General features: G+C 42.2%; 2 protein-coding genes across 2 annotated transcripts in view; one reads left to right on the top strand and one right to left on the bottom strand.

The window, feature by feature from the left end:
* eve1 (even-skipped-like1) overlaps positions 1-16,198 on the bottom strand; it is a 44,498-nt gene extending 28,300 nt beyond the window's left edge. Inside the window, exon 1 of the mRNA XM_061711238.1 lies at positions 15,949-16,198. Within this exon, the coding sequence (XP_061567222.1) occupies positions 15,949-16,198 (250 nt within the window). The remainder of the gene's footprint in view (positions 1-15,948) is intronic.
* Positions 16,199-18,441: 2,243 nt separating this feature from the next.
* Positions 18,442-22,849, top strand: hoxb13a (homeobox B13a). The gene is made up of 2 exons (XM_061712138.1): positions 18,442-19,313; positions 22,335-22,849. The coding sequence occupies exons 1-2, from the start codon at positions 18,614-18,616 to the stop codon at positions 22,580-22,582; spliced, it is 948 nt and encodes a 315-aa protein (XP_061568122.1). The 5' UTR covers positions 18,442-18,613; the 3' UTR covers positions 22,583-22,849.
* The last annotated feature ends 5,009 nt before the right edge of the window (positions 22,850-27,858 follow it).

The raw sequence follows: 27,858 nt of genomic DNA on the forward strand, positions 1-27,858 counted from the left end.
TGTTTGTTTGCACACTCTGCCAACGCCTTTATCCCCAAGGATTGATATTTTGATCAAATGATCAGAGAACACAATTGAATCTGTCAAACACATGGTCATTGAATCACGATCCTGTTGGATTTTCTTTTTTATAATTGTGCTGACTGCACTCCTTTCTCAGTTTTACTGATACTGTGAAATAATTTTTATTGACTTAGTTGGTTGCTTTTCTTAAATAAATGATCAACTTGATTGAACAACAACATGTTTACATAGTTCCTTCCTAGTCAAAGGGTCCCTCAAGATGCTTCTACAACGCAAGCACCCTTCTCTCACTGCTACACACATTAATTACATAGATTTATTTACTGGACCAATTTATTCCTATAATGACCCCCATGAATCAAATTATCTGAAGCATAGGTGAGATTAAGTATTACCAACTAGCCTAAACAACATGTTTTCAGGCTGGGAGGACCCAGATACAACCCACACAGGCAAACTCCACACACAAAGACCCAGCTACACCAAGATCCATCTGAACCCTCCTGTTGTGTATTGTCACAGCTAACCACTACAATACCACTAACCCCCAGCACCGCCATTGACGGATGGGGGATTCTTGAAAATGTTGGACTGCAATTAAACTGACCAAGTTACAACATCCAAATTGCTGCCAAATCCGTCCGTCCGTCCGTCCGTCCGTCCGTCCGTCCGTCCGTCCGTCCATCTATCCATCCATCCATCTATCTATCTATCTATCTATCTATCTATCTATCTATCTATCTATCTATCTATCTATCTATCTATCTATCTATCTATCTATCTATCTATCTATCTATCTATCTATCTATCTATCTATCTATCTATCTATCTATCTATCTATCTATCTATCTATCTATTTATCTATCCATCTATCTATCTATCTATCTATCTATCTATCTATCTATCTATCTATCTATCTATCTATCTATCTATCTATCTATCTATCTATCTATCTATCTATCTATCTATCTATCTATTGGTGGATTTGAAGGAACACCTTCAAGCACAATGGCCTCCTTGCAGGGACAATAAAAGTAAAATCAGGAAAAGAACGATGGACATCCTTAGGTCAAACTTCCAGATGTCTGAAGGTCCAGTGTGCAGATGTTAAACAGACAGTCACCATAGTGCTGAAACCAGGAGGAGAAGATCTTCATCTTCGGTAAAATCTTCTGACATAAGCTGAAAGACTTCACAGAGAGGGAAGACACTGTCCAAAACCGGCAGGACAAATCCAGAGTACGGGTTACAGCTGCACCTGGACACTCAACTATTCTTCGTTTCAGAGCTGTCTCATGTATTCTGATGGTCCCAAAAGCTACAGACTGAGCTCCAAATTCACAGTCATCAAAGCTGCACAAAAGAAAAAATCCCAAATACAAGGCTGCCTGCCCTTGATGAGATATCTTCACCTTACATTGCCTCAAAAAAGTGAGGAAGATCCTGGAGGACTCCTTTCATCCAGCACGCCATCTGCCTGAACGTCGACAGCCCTCAGGCAGATGTTCCCCAAATATCAGAACCAGGACCACCAGACTCTCAAGCAGCTTCTATACAACAGTCATAAGTTTTGAGAGTTTTGAACTCTCAGTAGAACTATCCTACATATGTGTGTGTAATATGGACCAGAACATTCCTCACACACATGTCACAGTTCATCTACAATATCACCAGGTCATGTCATCCATCAATCAAGGTCAGGGGTGATTGAATGTTGTGATTACATACACTGGGATTGATGATATGTATGAGTGTGTGTGTGTGTGTGTGTATGTGGGAGTGTCTATAGAACAGTACTATCTTGTTATAGTTTTTCTTTTTCTCATTTATGCTCATTTTATTTAATATTTCTGTTCTATCTAATATTTAAAAGTGGAAATGCCAGCTGCCGGGTGCTAATCTAATTTTGTTATTCTCACTTACAATGACAAATAAAGACAATATTCAATTCAATTCAATTCAATTCAATTTTATTTATATAGCGTCTTATACAACAAAAGTTGTCTTTAGGTGCTTTCCAGAGACCCAGCTCCGGCCTGGAAACATACACAAAAGAGAAAAAAGGGGGTGCCAACACAAGAAACTACAGGAACGATGGACAAAAATGATGGCTATGAGATACTTATAATAAATAAAAAATGGAAAAGGAGAAGAGAAGAAGGGTAGAGGAGAAGAGAAGAAGGGTGACAGGCACCGCCCAGTGGATCAGCATAGGCCTATAGCAGCATATCTACCATGAAGCTATGTTTGAGACTAACTATTATAGTCTTGTCCTGTAGCCAGTGCTTTAAGTGGGCCGGTACGGAGCGGTACGCAGTACCGGCACTTCTAAATTGTACCCATCAGCCTACCGGAAATTATTTACTGTGTGCGGCGCGTACCGGTACTGTTCTTCCCAGATTCCCCATCAGTCAGTAACTCCTCCCGATCTCCCCAAAGTCTACAGGTTGGATTTGTTGATTAAAGTGTTTTGATGCTCAAAGCTTGCCGTACGGACGTAAAGGCGCGCTTGGCCAACCCGCGGCTCGCGAGCCGCATGCGGCTCTTTGGCCGGTGTCATGCGGCTCTTGCAACTTTACTTGATAGATGCAGTGAAAGACAGACTCGTAGGAAGTGGGTGCAAAATATGCCGCGACTGGAATCGCGGCATATTTGTCATGCGGCTCTTGCAACTTTATTTGATAGGTGCAGTGAAAGACAGACTCGTAGGAAGTGGGTGCAAAATATGCCGCGACTGGAATCGAACCCCCGTTCGCTGTACGCAAGTCGCCTGCTCATCCCGTTGAGCAAAACGGCTGCACTCGTGGTTGTTACGGAAATAACTTGGAGGGACAAAATGCACGGCCAAACGGAAATATGAAGGTAAACACAGGAGGTTTTTAACAGAGTGGGAGAGTTTAATTAATATATATATATATATATATATATATATATATATATATATATATATATATATATATATATATATACAAATTTACATAGTCCCATATTTGTATGGTACTTAAAGCACTGCCTGTAGCTGCAGCTATGACTACTGACTAACACACTAGAGTTTACACTAACTACAGGTTTACTGACACCAACAATATCAATTCTCGGGGCAGTTACTAGCTCGGTTCAGCGTGGGTTGGTATACATGCTGGAATAACTCGAATTAGGACGGATTATTTGGCGCTAAAAGCTCGATCTCAAAAGATTCAGTTCGGTTCTACTACAGCCTGGCTAAGGTGTATACATGGCTTTTAAAAATTCATTATCGGTATCCATTAAGGCAACAATTCGACTTTCTGTTAGCATGTAAATGTATTGACTGCTGCTGCATCTGGCTAATTGAGAATTCTCATCCTCCTGGATGTCCCAGACTTCAACACCATCTCCCACTCTATCCCTCCTTAGCTTCCTCAACTTCATCTTCTTCAGTGGATCAGGATCTTCAGTGGACCCTCCTGGTTGTGCTGTATCTAGCCCACTGTGAACAGCTGATCACTGTGGATGGCACCCCTGCCCAGGCAAAACCACAGTGTGAGGACCTCTCATTCATAAAAAGAGGAGTGGATAAGTCTTCTCAGTTGCAGTGCCTCAGAGATAGGCGATCTGAAGCCTTTCCTCGAACATCTGGTCAGCACTAGAGTTAGGAACCGACACCACCCAGTCCTGTGGAATAAAAAAATGTGCAGGTCAGTGGAACGAGAAGATCTGGAAACCAGAACACGGCCACCTTAGCTCAGTTTCCACATGTTAGTGACTTTAGCTTCTTAGCTCATGCTAACCTATGATGCTGGTAATATTGTGTGCTAAATATCCTAATGTCAGATGTCCCTACTCAAACAAGAATTTAAAATTAAAACGAGGGAATAACTCTGAATAGAGTTAACCCTTTAAACCCAGCCTAATCCTAGGATTTTCTTCTTATATGACATTTTCTCCCTGTACCGGGGACTCCAGGGCTTAAAGAGATTTAAACAATGCTAAACTGTTTTTCAGTCCCCTGGACTTCATCACAACTGGGTTCTGGGTCCCCTCCAGGTTAGCCTGCACACTTATGGCGCTTTTCCACTAGTACCTACTCAGTCCGGCTCGAGTTGCTTGGCCTCGATTTGATTCTTTTCCACTAGGGGTCTAACGTATTGAGTAGATACTTTTTCTGTAACTCTGCCGAGTTTCTAAGCGGCTGAGTCGGCTGTATCTGACATCATCACCCTCCAGGCCACCGATTGGTCGGGGGGTTGGAGTCAGACGTCTGAGTCAGGAGGAGGAAATCAGAGAAAGAGCGACTCTGACGGCAAAAGTCTGTTTCATGATCCAACTCTGAGGTGCAGATGTTCATAAACCTGGTGCTTAGGAGAGAATTAAAAAGGGATCTAGACGGCGATAAGGAACAACCAGATCTACCAGGAGCTCTGTCACTTCATATCTGCTCGCGGCTCCAGCTGACTTTTCAGCAGCGCTGAGACGAACTAAAAAAAATTAAAAAGCATCACCGCTTGAAGCTTCTCTCACTCTCATTTTTTAACTTGATATCAAACACAAGCCACAGACCCAGCAGCACATCTATCATCTCCTCCAGGTTCTACATCTTTAGTGTTGTTGTCTTCTTCGTTTAGATACACAATCAAATACGTCACAGCAGCTTCTCCAACCTCCTACTTCTGCTCCAGGTGCTGAATTATAGTAGAAAGGAAACCAGGCCAAGTTGAGTCGAGCCGAGCTGAGATGAGTAGAGCCGAGTAGGTGCAAATGGTGCCATTAGTTCACTTGACCTGAACCTAAAGAACCAGCTGTAATGAAGCTAAGGATAACGCGGCTGTGGCCACTTAGATGACGCCCAGTTGACCCAGGCTGCTTGCTGCTTAGCTGAAGTTCATCCTCCGACCAGGCCAATCCATAGCCAGCCACCTCAATCTGTCAGATTGAACTCAACAGAGATTCTTCTCTGTTAGGTTTAGCATTCTCAGCACTACCACTGCTCACCGCTAAGTAACTAAAGTGACAGCCACAAGCCAGTAACCACAGCCAGCGGTCTATATAAAAGAAAAACAACAACAACACACTCCTAAACATACACAAAGTATTGTTTTCCCTCGTGTATAAGTCACAGATATGAAATCTAACTGTGGAGACCAAAACTGTTTTTGTATCAAACTGTAAATATGTTTACTTCTGCTGTAAAGTTGCACATTGGAACATGGAGGTCAATGGAGATGAACTCACTGTTGGATCCAGACCCTGGTGGTCAGCAGGTGTGGATCCAGACCCTGGTGCTTGTTTTTTGGTCTGCCTTGATTCATTGGTTTCTTCTTTGGGATGCTCCAGATATTTAGCTTCTTCAATACCTGCCAGCCATCATTGGTGGCTCTGTGGCTCTTTGATAAGTATTTAAATAGTTTATCCCTCAGGCTCAACTGCCAGGTTCACAATCTCAGTGTAATCTTGAAGTCCAACTTCTCTTTTCAGTCCCACATCAAATTTATCACCAAAAATCTGCTCCTGCCACCTCAAATTCGTCTCCCGACTGAGCTGCAGAGGCCCCTCATCAACATCCATCTGGACTCCTGCCATCAAGTCTTGTTCAGGATTTCCTTCAAAGTCCTGGAGAAGTTCCAGTGCAGTCAGAACTCAGGTGCCAGGTTTCTTAACTGTATAAAACCCTAGCAGCACATCACCTCCATGCTCATCCACCTCATCCTTTGTATCATTTTTTAACAAAATGATCTTTCTGTTCATATCTGCTCTTCATTTGTCACATCAATCCACAGCTTTGGGGGCGAAGCCTTTAGTGTGAACGCCTCTACAGTCTGGAGCTGATTCTAAAAGCATATTGTGCAGTTTTGATCTCTGATCAGATTGATCAGAACCACAATAGAGTCCATTTACTTACATCACGACCTTGTTGGTCCTCTGCCCTGCTCCTGCTCACTTTGCTGTTATTGTTCACCTTCCTAAACCAATCAGACATCTGACTGCCAGTCACATCTCCATGGGGACAGAGACTTATTTGAACTGAATCCGGCCCTGCTGGCAACAGATGCATGGGTTGATCTGTGATTGGACATTAGTTGATGTAATTTGAGCTCCTATTGAGCATTTTCCAAACGTTTTGATACTGCTTAGTCAATTGTGCATCTCCAGACAGCCTGAAAACTGGGTATCTGACAGTATTAGACCTTTTTAAGCCTTTGAAAGTCAGGAGAACCAGAATTTATTTGATCTTTTCGTGGCTGTTAGGCTTTATTTTTATTATGCCCTTTATTTTCTTGACATTAAAAAAAGCACAGCAGGACACTAGTCTTAAACTCTACCAGAAACAGAAAATGTCAATGCCAGTGTAGCCACATCTGTAAATATCCAGCTGTTTCTGGAAACCATTCAGCATAAATATTTGTTGTATAATTTTTGTAAATGAATGTTGGTATTATCATATTGTGTAAATTTTCTCAGCCTAGTCGATGTCAGTCGGGTTATTACATGAAAGATCTTTGAGCGTGTTGCGTTTGGAGGTCTGCAGGAGTACCTGAGTCTCCAGCAGAAAGACAAGCCTCCCTCCTGTTGGCCACAGAGGGAACACAGAGCTGCCAGCACACACATCCTGTTTACTAATGAAATGCTCCCCGCCGCTCCAGAGATCCCATTTTCATTCCAGAGTTCTTACTGAGTCGTTGCTGGTGGAGCAGATGATTTAACTCTGTCCAGACTTGCAGACCAGCTCACAGGATCTCCCTTATTCTCTGACAATATTTTTTAGTTTTTTATTTGGATCCCCATTAGCTACAGCAAAACTGGAGCTATTCTTCCTGGGGTCGGACACATAATACACAGTACATTACAACAAAAAATTAAAAGCAAACCTAAAGAGGTAGGATATAAAAAAGGAGAGGAAAAACAGAAAATAAAGAAAAAAGAAAATGTAATTCCGTTTAACATTTAGATATAAATAAAACAATACATATTCATACATTTTATAACATCAACAAATTCAAACAATGACTAGTTATAATCGTTTGCACAATTTTTAATAAATATTCATGTATTTATTTTATATATATATATATATATATATATATATATATATATATATATATATATATATATATATACATACCCATACATTATTTATTTATTTTATATGTTTTATATGTATCTATTCAAGAGATGTTTCTTTACTAACAAGACAGACACATCACAGCAGCTACCAAGCATCCAAGGATCAACCCTTTCTATGGTTGTTCCCTCTTATGCCTAACCCTAATCTTAACCCTCCTGGGTGTTTGGTCAAGTTTTCACGTCTGTGAGCAGGATGTTATACCTTAGGCCTCCAGTTGGAGGCAGAATACAGAAAATACAACCTCATGCACCACAGTAACACTGTTGGCAGAGAAAGTTGGTAATACAAAAGTATTCTGCTTTTGTTGCAGACAGAGAAAACAACACCGGGGAAGTCAGAGATGGTGAGTTACACCAGTAAACCGTGGATCTGGGATCCACTTGAGAGCCAGTGTAATAAATTGACAAAAGTGCAAAGCAGCACCTGAGGCAACTAAGGGAAATGCGGGGTCTCTTCCGTGGTCATGCAGACTTTCTAAGTAGGTGGTGTAGAGAGCATCCTAACACTGATGATAATGACCTGGTTGGGTAACAGCTTTGTGCAGGGAAACAAAGCCCATCACAGGGGGTCTTGTGCAGCAGAACACTGCTGCAGATCAACAGCTCCATCTCTGCAGGACATATACCAGGGGAGGCAGGTCCAGGGACAGAAGACTCATTCTAGACGCAACCCACCCAAGAAACAGCCTCTTTCAACCACAGACATGTGGTTCTAGTGTAGTAGCATCACACGTTGGCCTTGTAAATAACAGGGGAACACACACACACACACAAACACGCTCACAGCTGGGCTCATTTTGTTTAACAAGGTCAAGTTCAAGGACACAAGACACAATGAATGCTGGGTAACGCTCTGTGTTAGCGTTTACGTGAATAATTAACATATTTAACATCGAGCTTACAAACTGTTTAGGACTGAAAACAGGATAAAAGTTCTCTTTCTGTCATGATGCTGTATAGGATGTTTTACTTCGATAGATGGAGGTCTTCTGATGTTTCTGCTGTCACAACCAGGCTTATACACAGGACGCAGATGCAGGGTATCAGAGTCTTTAATAGTAATTCCGGTTTAATTCCAAGGCAGAGAAAAAAAGCACGCTATGAAATATTATCTATAACGTGCCTCTTCACGAAGAAGCAGGGTTAATCAATACCAAAAATAAAAATCACTCTACACGGAGGAAACAAAAGGCTATGCAAACATTAACTACAAAATTCAACTAAGATAAAAAAACTTACAACAAAAAATCTCTCACTTGGAGGAAACCGACAAGAACTGTGGCAATGACTGTGATCTGAAACTGTGAAGACGGCTGGGGTGAAGCACATGAACCAAGACGAACACACAAGACCAGGGGAGACGCAGACTATTTGAACACATGAGGGTGATGAGGAGCAGGTGAACACAATCGTGAATCAGGGAAGACAATCAGACCGGTGACACATGAGGAAGGGCAAGAGACCTGAAATGAGAGGAGAGTTACTTCTTTCAAAATAAAACAGGAAATGACAAGACAAAAAAGTGTCAGACTCCGCCCCTCTCCTTTAGGGGCTGTGCATCTTTTGAAGTAGTTGCAGGTTTGTGCTCTCAACTTCCTAGGTACAGAAAATGCATCATAACTGGGTGGACTTAAAGATAGTGAAGCTGGGTAATTCTGATCTGATCTGGATCTGTGATGTCACAGAATCCTAAAAAATGTGAACACATCACAGAATGACAGATCTACAGAAAAAATAGCAGAGTGACTATTTGCACCGGGGTACAAATAGCAAGCCCCGACCAGCTGAGCTATTCACACCCTGTTGACATATTAAAACAAATGCGTTGCCCATGTGCATGTGCACCAACGTGTCTGCAACAGAAGGCGCCTTTTCACTTGCCCATGCACCACTCTAAAATTGGAACCATGTCAAACAATAGAGCCAGGCAAACTGCTGCTCTCACACTTTTGTATCAACAATTTTTACTCTTGTGTCATTGTAAGATATTTTGAAGAGATTAAATGTGGTTTGTCAAAAGTGGCGTGAATACCTGTCAATCACTGTTGAGCTGATGGATTTTCTTTTATAAATAATTTTTTTTACATTTTTTTTTCTAATAATACATGGGTGCAAATAGCATACATTGATATTGGTACCAGGGTGTAAATAGCCCACGCATCAGTACTTGCACCCGGGTGTAAATAGCCTAAGCCAAAAGTAGACAAGCCAATACATTTCATAACTTGTTGTTTATTCTAGTCTACTATGTTATTTCTGCTGATGTAAAATCAAGTTCAGTCAAGTAAACCACAGACGGTAGCATGAAGTCTGAAGACTGAAAGTCCCGTCCAGGGGTGTGCGGTGACCTGGTGGGCAGTGAGACCGGTTGGTGGGCAGTACCTGTCCAGATGTGACCCTGTCTTCGCCCAAAGACAGCAGGGATAGACTCCAGATGTGACTGTGACTGAGAAGAAGCAAGTGTAGATGATGGAGGGATCTGTCAACCTTCACCACTTCTCATGGTTCTGTCATAAACTTTACCTCGGATATCTTGGAGCTGTATTAAATAACAATTCATCTTTTCCACCTCAACTCATTAATTACAATGAACACTGAAGCTCAAATTATGGTTTTATTACAGAATTCAATCTTTTTTTTTATTCAAGGACAAGACAAAGCTGCGGCTGCCACTTTGGGTGGCAGCCGCACTGGTGCCTAACCCTAACCCTAACCCTAACCCTAAACCTAACCCTAACCCAACCCTAACCCTAACCCTAACCCAACCCTAACCCTAAGTGATTTTTTTTTATATTTAAGGTACTGCTGTCTTTTGGCAAAAACTTTCAAGGGAAAGATCCCTGATCTCAATGAAATTTACCGGGTTGAATAAAGATTTAATTAAGAAGAAAAAAAAAGGTTTTCTCCATGAAGGTGACTTTTAAACAAACAAACCAGCTGTTCGGCTGCAGCGCTGTGGCCTGGAGCCAAACAGATGTCACCAGAGTGTGTGTGTGTGTGTGTGTGTGTGTGTGTGTGTGTGTGTGTGTGTGTGTGTGTGTGTGTGTGTGTGTGTGTGTGTGTGTGTGTGTGTGTGTGTGTGTGTGTGTGTGTGTGTGTGTGTGTGTGTGTGTGTGGCTGTGTGTGTGTGCAGATTAATATTCTTCTCTAAACAATGACGTATCACTCTTTAACCGATGTGAAAACAAATAAACAGTTCTCTACTTTCACTCACATTATTATCTTCCTGAAACATTTGTTTTTTTTCTGTTTTCAGTGGTGTGTTAATGACTTTCATTAGCAACTCAGATCCTCGTTTCTGTGACTATACGGAGACACTGAGGTGAAATCCATGTTAAACCGCTGTGGAAGAGACATCCAGCTGTGGAGGAGACATGCAGCTGTGGAGGAGACATGCAGCTGTGGAGGAGACATGCAGCTGTGGAGGTGACATGCAGCTGTGGAGGAGACATGCAGCTGTGGAGGAGACATCCAGCTGTGGAGGAGACATGCAGCTGTGGAGGAGACATGCAGCTGTGGAGGAGACATGCAGCTGTGGAGGAAACATGCAGCTGTGGAGGAGACATGCAGCTGTGGAGGAGACATCCAGCTGTGGAGTAGACATGCAGCTGTGGAGGAGACATGCAGCTGTGGAGGAGACATCCAGCTGTGGAGTAGACATGCAGCTGTGGAGGAGACATGCAGCTGTGGAGGAGACATGCAGCTGTGGAGAGACATCCATGATCTGAACATAAATTTTATTTATATATATATATATATATATATATATATATATATATATATATATATATATATATATATATATATATATATATATATATATATATATTTGAGGACAAATACATGTTGGGAGCTGCAGGCTAAATTCCAGGGTTTGGTTTTTTTTGTTGGTTTTTATCTCAGACTTTAATATATTATCCAAAGTTAACTATCCTCACATGTGTCTTCTGTCCAGGTTTGTCTCCGAGTGACAGTTGGGGAGGTTTTGGTGAACAAGACAAATTCAAATGAGTTCAATAGAAAGAAGAAAAGGAGCAGATTTTGATCTTGTTTGAAATTTAAATCTATTAGTTGTCAACGCTTAAAAAAAATCAATAAATAGCTGTCCCTTTCCTCCCTTATTTCTTTTTAAAACTACTTTTGATTTGAAATTATTTTCTGGAAAAGTGGACCCATGAAGGAAAAGCAGCAATGTGTCAACCCGGATCTTTTCATTTAACCGTTTTTATGTTTGAAAAGAGAAAACAAAACCTGACTTTGAGCTTTCACACATGAAAACATTGTGAAACGTTCCGCTTTTATTATATTTAATTTTTTAAAACACTTAAATTTCATATTTTTAAACACCAGATCCCCTGTATTTTGTTTTTTGTTGTTTCTTTTAGGAACATTTGAGAAAATAAAGAAAAACATACTTGCCTTTTCCTGCAGCGGCGTTTCTGAACATTTGTTTTTTTGCACGAGCCTTCTCCCTGCAGGAGAGAGTTAAGTTTGAGTTCCTTCTGCAGTGATTTAAGACTTTTCATCGCCTTCGCTGTCTGAAAACAAAGACTCAGACTGTCCCACCTCCAGGCGCGTCGGCCTGCGCCCTCGTCCCGGTGTCGTGCCAAAAAGTGATTGCCTGCCAGAATCTGATTTCTCCCCTGAAAATGGGTCTTTTTACCTGCCAAAAATTGATTGAAAGCCAAATACAGTTAATGAAAAGTTGTTTCTGCCTAAATATGACTTGATCTCATTCTTGAGCTTCATAATCTGAAAATCTGACGTTTCAGCGCTATCGCTCGACGGGCTGCTGTGCGCGCTCCTGCGGCCAGAAATCAGATTCTGGCAGGCAATCACGTTTTGGCACGACAGGAACCATCGCGCCTCCTGCTCGCCGGTGTTTCTGCCTCACTGATCTCACGTTAACGGCCCTCAGGAATCTGTCCACGCACGTCTCCACCCCTGCACACCCGCGGGTTATGCGTGGACAGTTTCCACGTAGGTCAAATCAGATCGTAACCAATAAAAGACAAGGCAAGGCAGGCTCGGTTGTGGAGTCTGATGGCAGCGGGGAGGAAGTGGACATGGCATGCTTTTTCAAGGTTTTAGGCCTATCTGTAGTAACAGTGAATATCGTCTCATCTTAGGTCTGGGATATTCTCAAAAAAATGAACACTCCATATGCAAAATTCACTGCGGCAGTTAAGCAGCTTTATAGGGTGAAGTGTTGAACCGTCATCATAAGAAAAAAAACAACAACAATTGCTTACTCTTCCAACAATGTCAGTATTTTTTATTAAAGTTTGTGTTACAAGTCTGGCTCTGCTTTCCACCCCCAAGCCAAGTCTGCCGGTATCTTACTTCTCAGGTAGAACTGAAGGGAGAAATTTCAAAATGCAGCTGATTGTGTCAAGAAATGGATGTGTCAAACTGCAGATATATCTCAGGCCTTAGATGTCGTCAGACACTCAAAAGAAGGGGGGGAAAAATGGATGCAAAATAAAACATAAGTCTTTATATGGACTTCAGCTTGACTGTCATAGGATGATTCTTATGATTCTGAGAAGAGCACGTTTAACTGGTCCAGCCGATGGAAAACAACAACATGGCACAGTGTTATGCTATATATGCACACCTTATTCATTTTGAAAGTAAAACTTCTGACACAGCATCTTGGAGGCCCTGACCAGTGCTGGATACAAACGGTTTGGTTTTGGCAAGGCTAGTTTATCTGTATATCACAGTTCATTAACAAGGAGATTCAAAGTGCTTTACAGACATTAAAACATAAATAAAAGCATGATTTAAATTGTAAACCAAAAAGGGAGGAACAATAAATACAAATCCTAAAATCAGTATAAAACATGATTGAAGTTTTGGGACTGCAGGTTCCAGAGCTTTACTCAAATGCAGCTGAGAACAGGTGTCTTCCACCTGGACTTAAACAAACAGAGTTTTCTGGGAGTTTGTTCCAGAAATGTGGAGCATAGAAGCTGACCGCAGCTTCTCCATGTCTGGTTCTGACTCTGGGAACTGATAAAAACCCAGATCCAGATGACCTGAGATGTCCTGTCCTCTGATGGACAGGCAGCCGGGGTAAAGACCTCAGAGCTGGACTGATGCGTCCATTCAGTCAACGCTAAGGTATGGCAAGTTTACGAGTCACAGAACTTAACTATCAACCAACATGCCCAGAAAATCACAGAATTCTGCTATGTAGCTTATCTGTGTGGTCAAGAAAATTTGAACTTTTTCAATTGCAGTCTCCCTCACATCCTGCTAACTATGAACACTACACTTTAACAACGTGTTGATCAATTCAGTCAATGCGCCTTTACTCAAATACGCATCCGTTTTCTGCACCATGGACAGCAAGCGGCAGAGGTAGAGAGCAGAAAAAGCTTATCTGACAAACGCAATTTAACTCATTCTGTTCACTTCATCCACTATGTCAGTGCAACAATATCACGTGGACATCCCAGTTTAACCTAAAACAGTTAAAGTCCAAATACAAAAAGGAGAGGGAGAAGCAGAAGAGAGAAAGAGAGAGAGAGAGTAAGAAAAGGTTGAATATTTCCCTTAAACAGGTTTATAAGAGGGTAGGATGATTTGATATCTTACCTTAAAATGAACTTGCATAATTAATCCATCAGTGGCTAACAGCCTCGTTAATAGCCTGACTCCCTCCGCTGTTGGGGCAACATTGGACCCATCACTTGCAGTCTTTTTTTGAAGAAATTGCAGGGTTTCCTGCTTCCTTTTCATTTTTGTAAATTAGTAACACTGCAGAGCGCGAGATAAAAATGAGGTTGATAGTGACCACTGTTGTCAGGGACCCTGGGACCTCACATTTCAACATATAAAGGGGGGTACAAGTGTTGGGAAAGATAATACCTAGTGAAATCCATCATGTTGTTCTGATATGCATTTGTAGTTATTTTATATGTATTAAATAATAGAATAATCAATACAAATAGACACAGAGTAATTCCATGAATGTATTTAAAAAAAAACATTTACATTTTCCCCTGAAGCCGAGGTGTGGCGGCTGCCGTACCTTGCCATACCCAATTGAAGCCCCTGTGATGTGGTCCACTTGGTTGGTCTTAGTGAGATCTGGACTGATGTGGACTGATGTGGACTGATGTGGACTGATGTGGTCCACTTGGTTGGTCTTAGTGAGAACTGGACTGATGTGGACTGATGTGGTCCACTTTGTTGGTCTTAGTGGGGACTCGAGCTGCAGGGATCTGGATGAGCTGCAGTTGTCTAACTGACTTTTAAGGTGGACTGTAAAGATGCTGTTACAATGATCCCGCTCCTATAGATGGATGCTAGTGTCTCCAGGTCCTGCTGAGACATCAGATCTTTTAACTTTGATATAATCTTAAAATGATAGTAGGTTGACTTTGTTATTGCCTCAATGTGTTTTTCTAAATGTAGGTCTGAGTCCATCACCACACCCAGATTTTTGGCCTAATTGGTGGTTTTTAGGTGTTTAGATTGAAGTTCTGTGGTGACCTGTAATCGTTTCTCTTTGGCTCCAAAGACAATTACCTCAATTAAAATTAATCTGTGGTTAGTTTGAATTGAAAGTGAAGTAATGTTCAGAGTCCAATGATCTATTTATAGATGAAAGTGGCTAAAGATGCGAGTCTGCAGTGGACACGTGATCACTGGACCTACGGAAACTGAAATTGTCATGGAATTTAAATGATTCTGTCCGATAATAATTTCTAATGATTCCACTTTTTTTTTTAAACCCAGCAAACAATCCAACAAACCAGCGGAAGATCATCCACCTGCCGTGTGACTTTGTAGATGAAAATGAGAAGTTGGTATTTCTGGATTGATCCATGTTCTTAAAATAACCAATTTCCTCGATTATCGGCTTTAATTAATGGTGGAAAGAAAGATGAAAACTAAATGGGTTTTTAATATTTACTATTGAAATAACACATCCACGCTGCTCGGTTATTTGGAGAAACGGTGGGATGACAGACGTATCCATCCCTCCATCATCAGCGCACTTCAATCCGGCAGGGTCTCGGGGTTTGCTGGACTCACGTGATCACGTCGGTGTCCAGGTGAAAGGAAAAGTAGTGTGATGTGTAAATTACATGCATTTAAACAAAAATGTAATTAAGGTGTTGGTAGCAATTGTGACATTTATCCACATTTAAACGGACGCGTCACCTCCACCCGTCTCCCCACCAGGAGCGGAGCCTTCAGCCTTTTCAGCCTCTGAGCTCAGAAATATCAACCCGCTCTTCAACTCTTCATCTTCTTAATAATAGGGTTTTATTTAAACTTTATTGGTTTCATACTTTCATTGTTTTCTTTTTCACCTGATGGACGTCTTATTGGGTTCAATGAATGAATTCAAATATCTATCTATCTATCTATCTATCTATCTATCTATCTATCTATCTATCTATCTATCTATCTATCTATCTATCTATCTATCTATCTATCTATCTATCTATCTATCTATCTATCTATCTATCTATCTATCTATCTATCTATCTATCTATCTATCTATCTATCTATCTATCTATCTATCTATCTATCTATCTATCTATCTATCTTTGAGATAAATAATGTAATGTTTTCAAGAGAAAATGGCTACATGAGAATAAACTTCCCCGTGAAGTGTTTGAGGACAGATTTGGTGAACTTGTAGAAGTTTTCTCCTTTTTGTCAGGAATATTCATTCAGGAAAATGAAAGATAAACTAATTTATTTTGTCGTGAGGGTGAAGGAAGCGCTGAGCGCTCGGACGGGATTTGCTGCAGCAGCAGCTCGTTAAAGACGCGGATCCTGTTGTTTTTCTGTCCAGACCTATGCGTTTCTCAGTGAGAGTCACCCCCGCGGGCCTGGAACCCGGTTCTGTTGCTGGAACCCGGTTCTGTTGCTGGAACCCGGTTCTGTTGCTGGAACCCGGTTCTGCTGCTGGAACCCGGTTCTGTTGCTCGGGCCCTACTGGACCGGCCAGGCCCGCGTGCTTGCAGGTGTTCCGCGGCCTTGAACTTGATCCCTCCCGTCTGTCCGTCTGCGCGTCTGTCTGGCCCTCCCCGTCTGTCTCCTGCATTAACCCTGACCTTGACCCCCGGGGCGGTCGGACCACACCAGCGCGACGCCCTGTCTGTCTGGGTGGTTTCTCGGGCTGGACCACGTGCATGCGCGCGCCCGAGACTCCTTTATTTTCCTGAGGGACGGAGTGTGTTTTTCCACGACTCCATTCATCCCTGCAGTTCAATGCCCCTGCAACATTCCTGGTGCAGAGCTTTGTGAAAGCTAAATTAGCAGTGGTCTTGCCCTTAATGTTTAAATTAGTTAAAACGTGTTACGGGAACAAAACACATGGTTACAAATGAATATTCACTTTACATTTATTTATTGCCATTATTTTGGTGGAAGAGTGTGTTTCAGATAATTTCCTTCTCATCGCAATGAGCCTCTTATGAGTTTATTAGGCTGAATTAAATGAAAAAGTAAAAATAGATGACAATATTTAATTGATAAATATAATTCATAAAACACGATAAATAAAATAACTATATACGATAAATAAAAATACAATAGTCTTTATAAAATAAAATAAATATAATTTTAAAAAAGGCAATAAAAACTGGACAGAACCGTCAGAATTGTGTTTCATTTTCGGTCAAAAATTCTCACAAACGGTTTATAAAGTAAAAGTAACAACCAAAAATTTTAATATGGTTCAAATATGTTTTATTAGCTGCAGGAAGATGAATTCAGGCTCATGTATGACTATTCAAGCACAGAGAAAGGGGATTCACCCGAAGACACCTGCTGTCTGGTACAACACTAACGTGCACAACCTGGTCAGGACCTTAAGAACTAAAGTAGTTATTTTAAGCAAAAATAAAACGGTAATAATAATAATAATAATAATAATAATAATAATAATAATAATAATAATAATAATAATAATAATAATCAGCTCCGTTTACATGCAAACCGGCAAAACACAGTTTACAAATCGAAACACTTCCGTCATCACAGTCGGGTCTCCAACAGCTCATCCAGTGAAGTCTGGGAAGAAATTCATCCAAAATGTCTCTCACGGAGGCGGTTGGAGAGCCCGCAGAAATGAAAACAAATCATTCTTCAAATGCAGCAGAACCAGGAAATATTTCCGAAATTTTAAGATTTCCACCACCCCAAACCGGGTTCTATCTGGAGACAAGGAGCGAGAAATACCTAATCTGAAACACGCCGAGACCTTCATCACCTCCACCAAACATGTTTTTATTTTTTACTAAACATGTTATTATAGTAGGAAACATGTTACCATTCTCCATGTTTGGTTGTCTTTGCCCGGGTGATGCATCTCTTCGTTTTTAATGCACCTTCATTTTCTGTTGACTTTATTTGTAAGCCGCATGTTCACAACAAAAGACATCTCCAGGCACCACAGAAAACAGATCAACTAAAACCGTGGAAGTAAGTGTCCTCTAGCTTTTAGTTTAAATACAAATCATTTAGCTGAGCCCAGACTGAAGCAGACACATTTCACGTTCAGGTAACCGATGGCATAAAGCGTGTATTATCCCCTTCAATCCTAAAATGAAAACCCTTTCCTTTAATATAATAAAACTGTATTCATACAGTTGAGGTATGATCAGCGCTTTAATGTTTGCTGAGTTCAGTGTCAGGGGTTTGTTTGCATCCCAGACTCCGTCATCTGGACTCCTTCATCTGGAGTTTTAGACTCCTTCATCTGGAGTTTTAGACTCCAATTCCTCTGGAGTTTTAGACTCCTTCATCTGGAGTTTCTGATCTGCAAAGTTGGAGAAACGTCTCAGTTCACGCCACATGGTGCTCGTGGGTTGTGGGCTAAAGCAGCGTGTCCTTCAGAGTGGAAAGTCATCAGAAGTTCCTACAGAGAAGAGCCTACACATTTGCGCAGCGCCGTGCGTAAAGGCGCATCACCGTCTTTACGCACGGCTGTCCTGTTTGTGGATTGTGTGTTTATCCGTGTTTGTACTTGTGTGTTTGCTCTCTGAGGTCTCATCAATATTACCCTTCAGACAGAACGCGGCCTCACGCGCACGGAACCCCCACGCGCCTCTCGTGCCACGGCTCGAGCCTTGTTAAAATATTTCCTCTGACTGGCAGTTTGGATCAGGTCCGTTCTTCTCTGGTTCCACTGATCACGCCACGTGACCGCCGGTTCTCGTCCAATCACAGCCGGCTCTGGTTCCGGGGTCTCTGAGTTGGGGGGGGCTGGTTGCGTCAGGGCCGAGCCCGGGATGTAGCAGAGGTCCGGACGGGTACCGGTGGACTCTTTGCGCTGTCACTTAAGAGTCGCAAAGCGGTGCACGCGGGTCACAGCCGTGCGCGTGACTGTGGCGCATCTGTAGAGGGTCTGCTGTCAGAAACGGCTCAGTGGGCAGATGTAGGAGCGCGGAGCCACAACCCAGCAGATCGTGAGCGGAACCGGAGACGAACGGACACAGAGCGGAACCGCGCGTACATGAGCCCGTCCCTGGTCCTCAAGCCACGCTGGCCCACGGAGAGCGTCATGTTCGTGTACGACAACAGCCTGGAGGACGTGAGCAGGAGCGTGGAGGGGCTGGTGGGCGGCGGGAACTTCGCGGCGGGGCAGTGCCGCAGCATCATGGCGCACTCCGCGGCCGCGCTGGGCGGGCACGCGTCCGGCCTGGTGCACCCGTCGGCCGGCTTCTCCACCGTGGACGTCCCCGTTTCCAGCTCCGGTGACTCGGCCGCGTCCTCGGGGAAGCAGTGCACGGCGGGGGCGTGCACCATCCCGCAGCAGAGCCCGTCCGCGGCCGCGCTGCCCTACACCTACTTCAGCAACGGCTACTACCCCTGCAGGATGGCGCGCGCCTCGCTCAAGTCGTGCACGCAGGCGGCCGGGGCCGCGCTCAGCCAGCAGTACATGGACACGAGCGGGAGCCCGGACGAGTACCCGACCCCGTCCCGGGCCAAGGAGCTGGCCTTCTACCACGGCTACCCGGGGCCCTACCAGTCCATGGCCAGCTACCTGGACGTGTCCGTGGTGCAGACGCTGGGCGGCGCGGAGCCGCGCCACGACACGCTCCTCCCCGTGGACGGGTACCAGCCCTGGGCGCTCACCAACGGCTGGGGGGGCCAGATGTACTGCTCCAAGGAGCAGGCCCAGGCCGGACACCTCTGGAAGTCAGCGCTGGCAGGTAACCAAGCCTATGATCATCTGGATTATGGTTATTGATCAAAACCGGCGGCGGTAACTCTCACTCCGGTATTGATTTCTGATTTGAGGCCTTTAAGCAAAAGTGCAGATCTCGGCAACAACCACATTTATGCACCGACTCTGTTTAACAATTTCTTATAAATGTCTGTGGTTGTAGTTTCAGGCAGAAAAGTCAGTCGAAGCCTTAAAAGGAAAAGTTAGAATACAGGAACAAATCTCCTAAATCATCTTTGGACTGAAGTGAATGAACTCCATGAACTTCTTTACGCTGGAAATATTTACAGTTCTTTGAAATGACTTATGTTATGAATCTTCTTTAAACAGAATGATTTAACGGAAGTAAATCAGAGTTAATGACAGGTCCTCTGCAGCAGATTGTTACATCTTTTGTTTTTGTTTTGTTTTGTTTTGTTTGCCGCACTTTCAAGAGCTGTTAAGGAGAGATCGCAAAGAAAGTGACTAAAGATCGACTGTTGCTCTCGTGGAGACCCAACAGCTCACACGGAACAAAGAACTTCTTAAAAGTTAATACTGAGTCACTGGCGCGGGTGTAAACACATAAAAATATAAAATAAATTAAAATAAATACATTAAATGAAAATACAATTAAATGAATAAGAATATAATTTAAACAAAATACGAAACTAATTGTTTAATATGTAAATATAAAACACATATTTTCAATACACCGAAAAAATAAAACAGGCAAGTAAAATAAAATAAAATAATGTATTAATTTAAATACTACATTTCAACAAAGAGGGGGTTCAAATTTAAAAAAAAGGATATAAAATGTTGAGAACAAAATGTCAAATTGAATAATAATAGTGTAAAGATATGGATTAAAATATCTGGAAAAAGTAACATTCACTAGATAAACACATGGAATTATACAATAAGAAACTTTACCAACTTTAACATTATCGATTACAAATCATATGTGTTGAATGATCAAACTTTGGATCGGTGGTCTATTGTTGTCAATGAATCACAATTTATGTTAGATATAAATTATTTATAGACTTTCACATTTGGAAAGTGGTGCAGACGTGTTAAATTAAATAGTGACCATGGAGATAATAATAATAATACTAATACTACTACTACTACTACTACTACTACTACTACTACTAATAATAATAATAATAATAATAATAATAATAATAATAATAATAATAATAATAATATGCATGAAAGAACAAACAATAAAAAATCCAGAAGTGATAAACAGCTGGAAGGTGTCGGCAGCTCCAGTCAGAGTTGGAGACAGTATTATACACAGATGAACAACACGCATATGGATATTAACTGATATTAACACGAAGGTAGAACATGAAGAAGATATATCTGCACATTCTTTCGGCCAAGTGACAATTATGACTTTTACTTTTAGCAGAGAAAACGGATTCAGTCATCAGACTTTGTTCTGAGCAACTTAACAATAAAATACATAATAACATTTGCGTCAAAGGTTTGATGTCATCGGGGGTCAATATTGAATTATTGATTTTATTTCATAGAGGAGGATTTAATAAATCCGTCGGTTCTTCAGAATGTTTTTATCGATTTAATTTATTCGAAATGTAAGTCTGAACTCTGCTGGATGAATTAAACCTCGGTGTAATTGCGTTGAAGACGATTGTCTTTGATTATATTGAGACTTCGTTTAAATTCCCTGGAGATTTTTTTAGTTAATTTAAGGGTTTAAGAGGTTTATTTACAAACACAATTCTTTTAAAATCCTACCCTTACCCTTTAATTACTTAAACGTCTCAATAAAAGTCTCGGAAAGTGAGGGAGATAAAAACAGCTGTTTGAAGGGACGAATTTAATAGAAAGAGAGATCTTTCTATTTAGGGAACAGGCTATACGGAGTTGTAAAATAAAACAAAATAAAATAAAATAAAGCGGACATTTTTGCCGATTCATATTTGTTTTCACATTTATATGTTATCCACCGGAAGTGAACGGACTTTAATAACAGTGACGTGCACGCGCAACCTGTCCACATTTGTGGCTTTCCGAAAAAGTGCGCGACGGTTGATGCGCTGAAAAGGTAGGCGAAAAAAGACGGAGCTGCGATTTGGGGTCAATAATGAGGAAAGGAGCTCAGATGAGGATGGAGCAAGCAGTTCTCTGGGAATCACGTGATCCAGATTTACGCGACTGACGGGAAACCGCAAATAATTAAAACACAAATAATCACGGGCTTATTTTTCTTGTTTCACCTTATTATTGTTTGTTTGTAACTGTTCCGTTGATATTCTCTCACGCCCCCCCCCCTCCTTCCTCCATCCTCTTCCTTCCTCCACTTCTTCTCTCCTATTTCTTCCTCCTCCTTCCTCCTTCCTCCCCCTCTTTCATCCATCTTCCTCCTCATTTTTTCCTCTCCTCGTCTGCTCTTCTCTCACGTCGTTCTACCTGCTCTTCCTGCCTCCTCCCTCTCTCCTTTTATCTCTCCTCTTCCTCCCTGCCCCTGTCCGTATCTTCCTCCCTCCACTTCTTCTTCATTTTTCTCCCTCCTCTTCCTCTCTCCTGTTCCTCCGCCTTCGTCTTCTCCTCTCCCTCCTCTTCCTCTCTCCTTCTCCTCTCTCCTTTTATCTCTCCTCTTCCTTCCTCTTCCTGTTCGTATATCTTCCTCCCTCCACTTCCTCTTCCTCCTTATCCCTCCTTTCCTCTCTCCTTTCCCTCCACCTTCGTCCTCTCCTCTCCCTCCTCTTCCTCTCTCCTTTTGTCTCTCCTGTTCCTCCCTCCCCCTGTTTGTACCTCCTCTCTCATATTCCTCCCTTCACTTCCTCTTCCTCCTTATCCCTCCTCTTCCTCTCTCCTGTTCCTCCGCCTTCGTCCTCTCCTCTCCCTCCTCTTCCTCCCTCCTTCTCCTCTCTCCTTTTGTCTCTCCTGTTCCTCCCTCCCCCTGTTCGTACCTCCTCTCTCATATTCCTCCCTCCTCTCCTCTCTCCTTTAACCCCCCCTCCCCCTCCTCCTCCTCCTCCTCCTCCAGACGCCGTGGCCCACCAGCACGACGGCTCCCCGTTCCGCCGCGGGCGGAAGAAGCGGATCCCGTACACCAAGCTGCAGCTGAAGGAGCTGGAGAAGGAGTACGGGGCCAACAAGTTCATCACCAAGGACAAGCGGAGGAAGATCTCGGCCGTGACCAGCCTGTCGGAGCGCCAGATCACCATCTGGTTCCAGAACCGGCGCGTCAAGGAGAAGAAGTTCGTGACCAAAGTGAAGACTAGCGCGCCCTGACGCGCGGGCCCGCGCTCCCTGGACGAGCCTACGCACGAACTCCGCGTGTCACAGCTGCAATAAATCAAGATGGAAGAGCAAAATATGGAGAACTGTGCTGTGCGTCTGTCTGCGCAGTCGAGGAGGAGAAGAGAACAGACTGAGGAAGTGAACCAAAGTGGTGGGGAGCCCCGTGTAAATACCCCCCCATCCCCGTCCCCGTCCTGCCTGCCTCGTATGTGTGTTAGTCCTGTTAGTTCGCACTTATATCTCCTGGTGTTTCTGTCTCAGACCTAGATAATCAATATTGAGGAACATTTAAGCGCGTAACCGCGAAGACTCCCGCGGCCCCGCGGCCGAACTCCTGCTTGTACATATACAGGACTGTCTCAAAAAATTAGAATATTGTGATAAAGTTCTTTATTTTCTGTAATGCAAACAAATACATTCTGGATTCATTACAAATCAACTGAAATATTGCAAGCCTTTTATTATTTTAATATTGCTGATCATGGTTTACAGCTTAAGAAAACTCAAATATCCTATCTCAAAGAAATTAAAATATTCTGGGAATCTTAATCTTAAACTGTAAACCATAATCAGCAATACTAAAATAATAAAAGGCTTGCAATATTTCAGTTGATTTGTAATGAATCCAGAATGTATGACTTTTTTTTTATTGCATTACAGAAAATAAAGAACTTTATCACAATATTCTAATGTTCTGAGACAGTCCTGTATAGTTGTTTCTGTAAGTCGCAGCCGTCATGAGAGACAGAGCAGCAACATCAGCAGCTGCAGACTCTGACCTGCTCCCACGCATCTCCCACCTCCACCGAGACCTGCAGAACCCCCCAGAACCTGGACCTGGTCCCGACAGACGGACTGAATCAGCTGCAGCCAGAAAACTGGACTCCGGTGTTCATTCATGTATTATTCTTGTGGAAATAAACCTCATTTGGTCCAAAATACAAATATTTATGGAACTTCTTTAATTTTTTCTGGTCATTTCTTTCAGGCAGAAAAAAGGAAAACAAAGAAAATCCCACATGTCAATAAATGATCATTAATGCCAAAGTCACAATAACAGAACTGAAGTAGAGTTGTAGGGTTTTTATTTAATGCAGAGACAGACATGATGACATCACCTGCTCGACCATGTGAGCCACCTTGTTCTCCGTTGGTCCCTAGACCTCCTCCTGCAGGAACCTCCTGGTAACCAGTCCAGGTCTGCTGAGCAGATTTAGCAGCCGCTGGCTCCCGGTGGGCCACGCAGAGGTCCTGCCTCACAGTGATGGTCTGCTGGTAACCATGGGAACTGATACGATTTTTACGATTCCGATTCCATTTTCGATTCCGCTTAGTTCGGTTCTTTATCGATTCCCTTATCGGTTCTCATTTGGGGGAAAAAAGGACAACAATGAGGCAGATGGCAGTAATATGAAAGGCCGTGTTCGTTAGTTAATTAGTTCCCTGCAGTTGTATTAGCCCAGGACATGCTGACGCTGCTGCTGATGCTGCTGGGTTGAAAATTACTTGGTCCGGAGCGGATGGAAAAAATGCGACATCCATTGATCGTTATTGCATGTTGGTGGTATTTCCTCCATTTGACCAAATATTTCCTTAGTCCTTATTGGAAAGTATTGAAAGTTGCCCTGTTGTTGTCTTTTTTACTGAAATGTAGCTGGACTTTCAAGCGTCTGTATCGCTTGGGCGCCATGTTTACTGCTGGTTACGCATGATGCTAAGCCGTCCCCATGGTAACCAGGAAGTCTTTATAGCATCATGTAACAGATTAGGCCTCTGCTCTCTCCCACATGCAAATGTTAGATACTTTCAGACTTTTACTCGTTATTTTCTAAAAGGTGACATTAACTTTTATGGAGGTTATTTTCTGGTAACATGTTTGTGAATTGTATTTATATTATAAAGACTATTATTATAAAACAGAAGACAGGTTCTACGTTCTGATGAAGCTTCTTTCAACATCGTTAATAAACAAGAATGAAAATGTTTCTCTGCTCCACAAAAGAGCTCCGATCCGGTCCCTTTCGTGAGTGCTGCAGGGGTGGGGGGGGCAAGGCTCGTGGGGTTGTGGAGCTCGGAGGATCTACAGTACGTTCAGGTTCTGTTGAGCTGCTGGTTGCTCGTGTCCAGGATGTTCTTGAGTTTGTGGTTGCTCTGGTTCTGGTTCTCCTTCAGGATTCTGGTTCCAGCTGCAGTTCAGCGTCTCGGAGGCTTCGCCCTGAAGCTGCTGAATGTGTGTTCCATGCTGGTCCAGGATCTGAATGAGTTTGAACCTGAGAGGTCAAACCCACATCTTTCATCTGCAGCTCTCTGACCACGACCTTTCCCTCCAGGTGTAGATCCACTCTGGACCGGGTCCTTGGAGAACCGGAGGGACCGGCTTGGTCTGAAACTTATGAGCTCTTGTTAGAACCTTCTGGGTCCTTGATTCAGCGGTGGTGGAAAATGTCTCAAGGTTAGGGTTAGGGTTGGACTCTGGTGGTGTTCTGGTCTGGTCCAGACCGGTGCTGCACTGGTGCAGCCCGGTGCAGATGTCTCACTCTTAGTATCTTCATGACCTTTTTAAACTGAACTTTTTTTCCATTTAAACACAGTTTTTTTTTTTAATGTTTCATGCTCTTTTGGAAACTGTTCTATCTTTGGTTCTGATGTGTATCCATGACAACAGAAAGTTGTTTACATGTGGAAGCAGGAGAGGAACTTTCCAAAGACCAGGGGCTTGTTTCACCAAAAACTCAGAGACAAAAAACCAAAACTCTAAATCAAGACACTGAGTTTTGGGTTTTGGGAAGGGTGTTCAAAGTTGGTTCAGTCAGCATCATCACTGGAGCTCATACCCCGTGAGTCACCATGGCAACGCACAGTAAGCGGAAGTGATCTTCCTATTTTAAATAACTAGGACTGAATAAATGAGTGCAATAATCTAATGACCACCAGCACATATTCTGACCAGAATGCAACAAGGCTGCTGCAGTGAAGAGAAGAGAGTTGAGGTGGGAAAGAACTGTAGAGCGACGGAAGGTGTGGACCAAATTAAATATTTAAGGACTGTTTCTTATGAATGATAAATTACATATTGTTCTCAGTGTCGTGTTTTTGGCAATAATAATAATAATAATAATAATAATAATAATAATAATAATAATAATAATAATAATAATAATAATAATAATAATAATAATAATGATAATAATAATAATAATAATAATAATAATAATAATAATATGTTCACTATCCACGTCGTTATTAATAAAATTGACATTTGCAAGTAAATAACAGCTTATATCATTAATAACTCAAGGTATTTTATATTAAGCACGAACATGCGTGATATTTGTGATGCACGGGAGGATATGCTCATATATGCTGACTGCGACAAAAAAAAGAAAGGAAGAATAAGACCCAAAGCTCTTTAAACCCCACCAGGGTGCCACGAGTATAGTTTGATTCGACCTAATTTACTGTGATCATTAATATACAAATGCATCATCGTTCAGAGGTCTCCAAAAATATAGAATCGATTGTCTGATTAAACTCATCACCCAGGTTTCCTTCACAGCCGAGTGGGATATTATTTTCTTTGCTTTCTGAAACTGGCTCAACTAAAACATCCCGTAGGGGTTAAATACGTTTGTGTGAAACGGAAAAGCCCAAGTTTCCCCGAGCTCAGGTGCGACACACGCAGAGTTCAAGAGAAACAGAGCCGGCGCGTGACATCGTGGCTGCAGCAGCACGGTCTGGATCAGGTGATCATCGATTCATTGATCAGGCAGCTCCGTTCACCCTGAAGGCTGCGACGACGTGGAAACACCTGGGTAGACAGGGACGCGCCCGTGATGCACTGGGACCGGGACGCACCGAGACGTGCCGGGACTCAGAGATATTTGAGAGGGGAGGAGAGGAGGAGGAAAGCGGAGTGTGTGTGTGTGTGTGTGTGTGTGTGTGTGTGTGTGTGTGTGTGTGTGTGTGTGTGTGTGTGTGTGTGTGAGAGGGAGAGAGAGAGAGCTGTAAACATCTGCTGAACTTGGTTCTTGATTCCAGATTGACTGACTTTCATGTCTTGATGAAACCGGTTGAACTTCTGCTGCTTTAACTTTATATTTAACAGAACTGCTGCTATTTAGCTAGTTATTTACATACCACTTGAATACTGATCCACCAATAATTCATTACAACTGATATGTAATTATAGCTTATAAAGATCATGATGATGATCCTGATAACCGAGGGACTAAATAGAACAAAATATCCAAATCGAGACAGACAGACTAAGTAAATAAAGTAAAATATCTCAATGGTCTTTGCTCTTTATTTCAAATAAAGGATTTAAAACATATACATACATTTTTTATTCGTACATTTTTTTCATTGAACCTTGAGAGACAAAGTCTGCTGCATAAAGTGACTCGTTTGTTTTCACCAACATGGCGAATAAAGTTGATTCTGTTCATATTTTCAACCAACCTTTTCAACATTGTGTAAAATAATAATACAAACTTGTTTTATCGCTAGAACATTACATATGACTTCGACAATCTTTCAGGATAAATTCTTTTTGGACACTAACTGAACTTAATTATTTAAGTTCAGATATTGTAAAGAACCCACAACAGATTTATAAAAGCAGTTTTCAGGAGTTCAAGAGGAAAAATTGATTCACTTACGAAAAACATGTTAAATCTAAACCATAAAAATAATCATAATATTGTTTCTGATAAAAAAATAAAAAAAGGATCAAACTTGTCGAGCTTCTGCAGCTTTTAGTGTGTGGATTAATGTTAATATTTTATGTCATTTTAATTTGCTGTATTTTCTTAATTAAAAAAAGTAATTTAAGCAGCTTAAAGGTGTGGTGATTTGGAAGATGACACTTCCAACACTAAAAACTGGAAACATGAGAGCAAAAACACAAACTGTGACAAAGAGAAGAGACGAGTTCAGGTCCCTTAAATCTGGTCCAGAATGACGTTCCTGTCCTCATATACCTGAATGGATTAAAATAAACCTGTCCAGATGTGATAAAAGACCCTTCACTCCAGAGGTTTCACTAAATGATCACATTCACTTCAGGAGTTGCAGCCAGCGGCTCGTCATTTAAACAAACTCCATTTTCAGCAGATAAAACGTGACTGAGGCACGTTAATAGTCCAGGTGAGATCCAGGTGAGGTCCAGCTGGTATTCAGGGGAGGTCCAGATGAGATCCAGATGAGATCCAGATGAGATACAGGTGAGATACAGGTGAGGTCCAGGTGGTGTTCAGCTGAGGTCC

This window comes from Cololabis saira, chromosome 21 (assembly GCF_033807715.1).
Source record: "Cololabis saira isolate AMF1-May2022 chromosome 21, fColSai1.1, whole genome shotgun sequence".
Classification (NCBI taxonomy): Eukaryota; Metazoa; Chordata; class Actinopteri; order Beloniformes; family Belonidae; genus Cololabis; species Cololabis saira.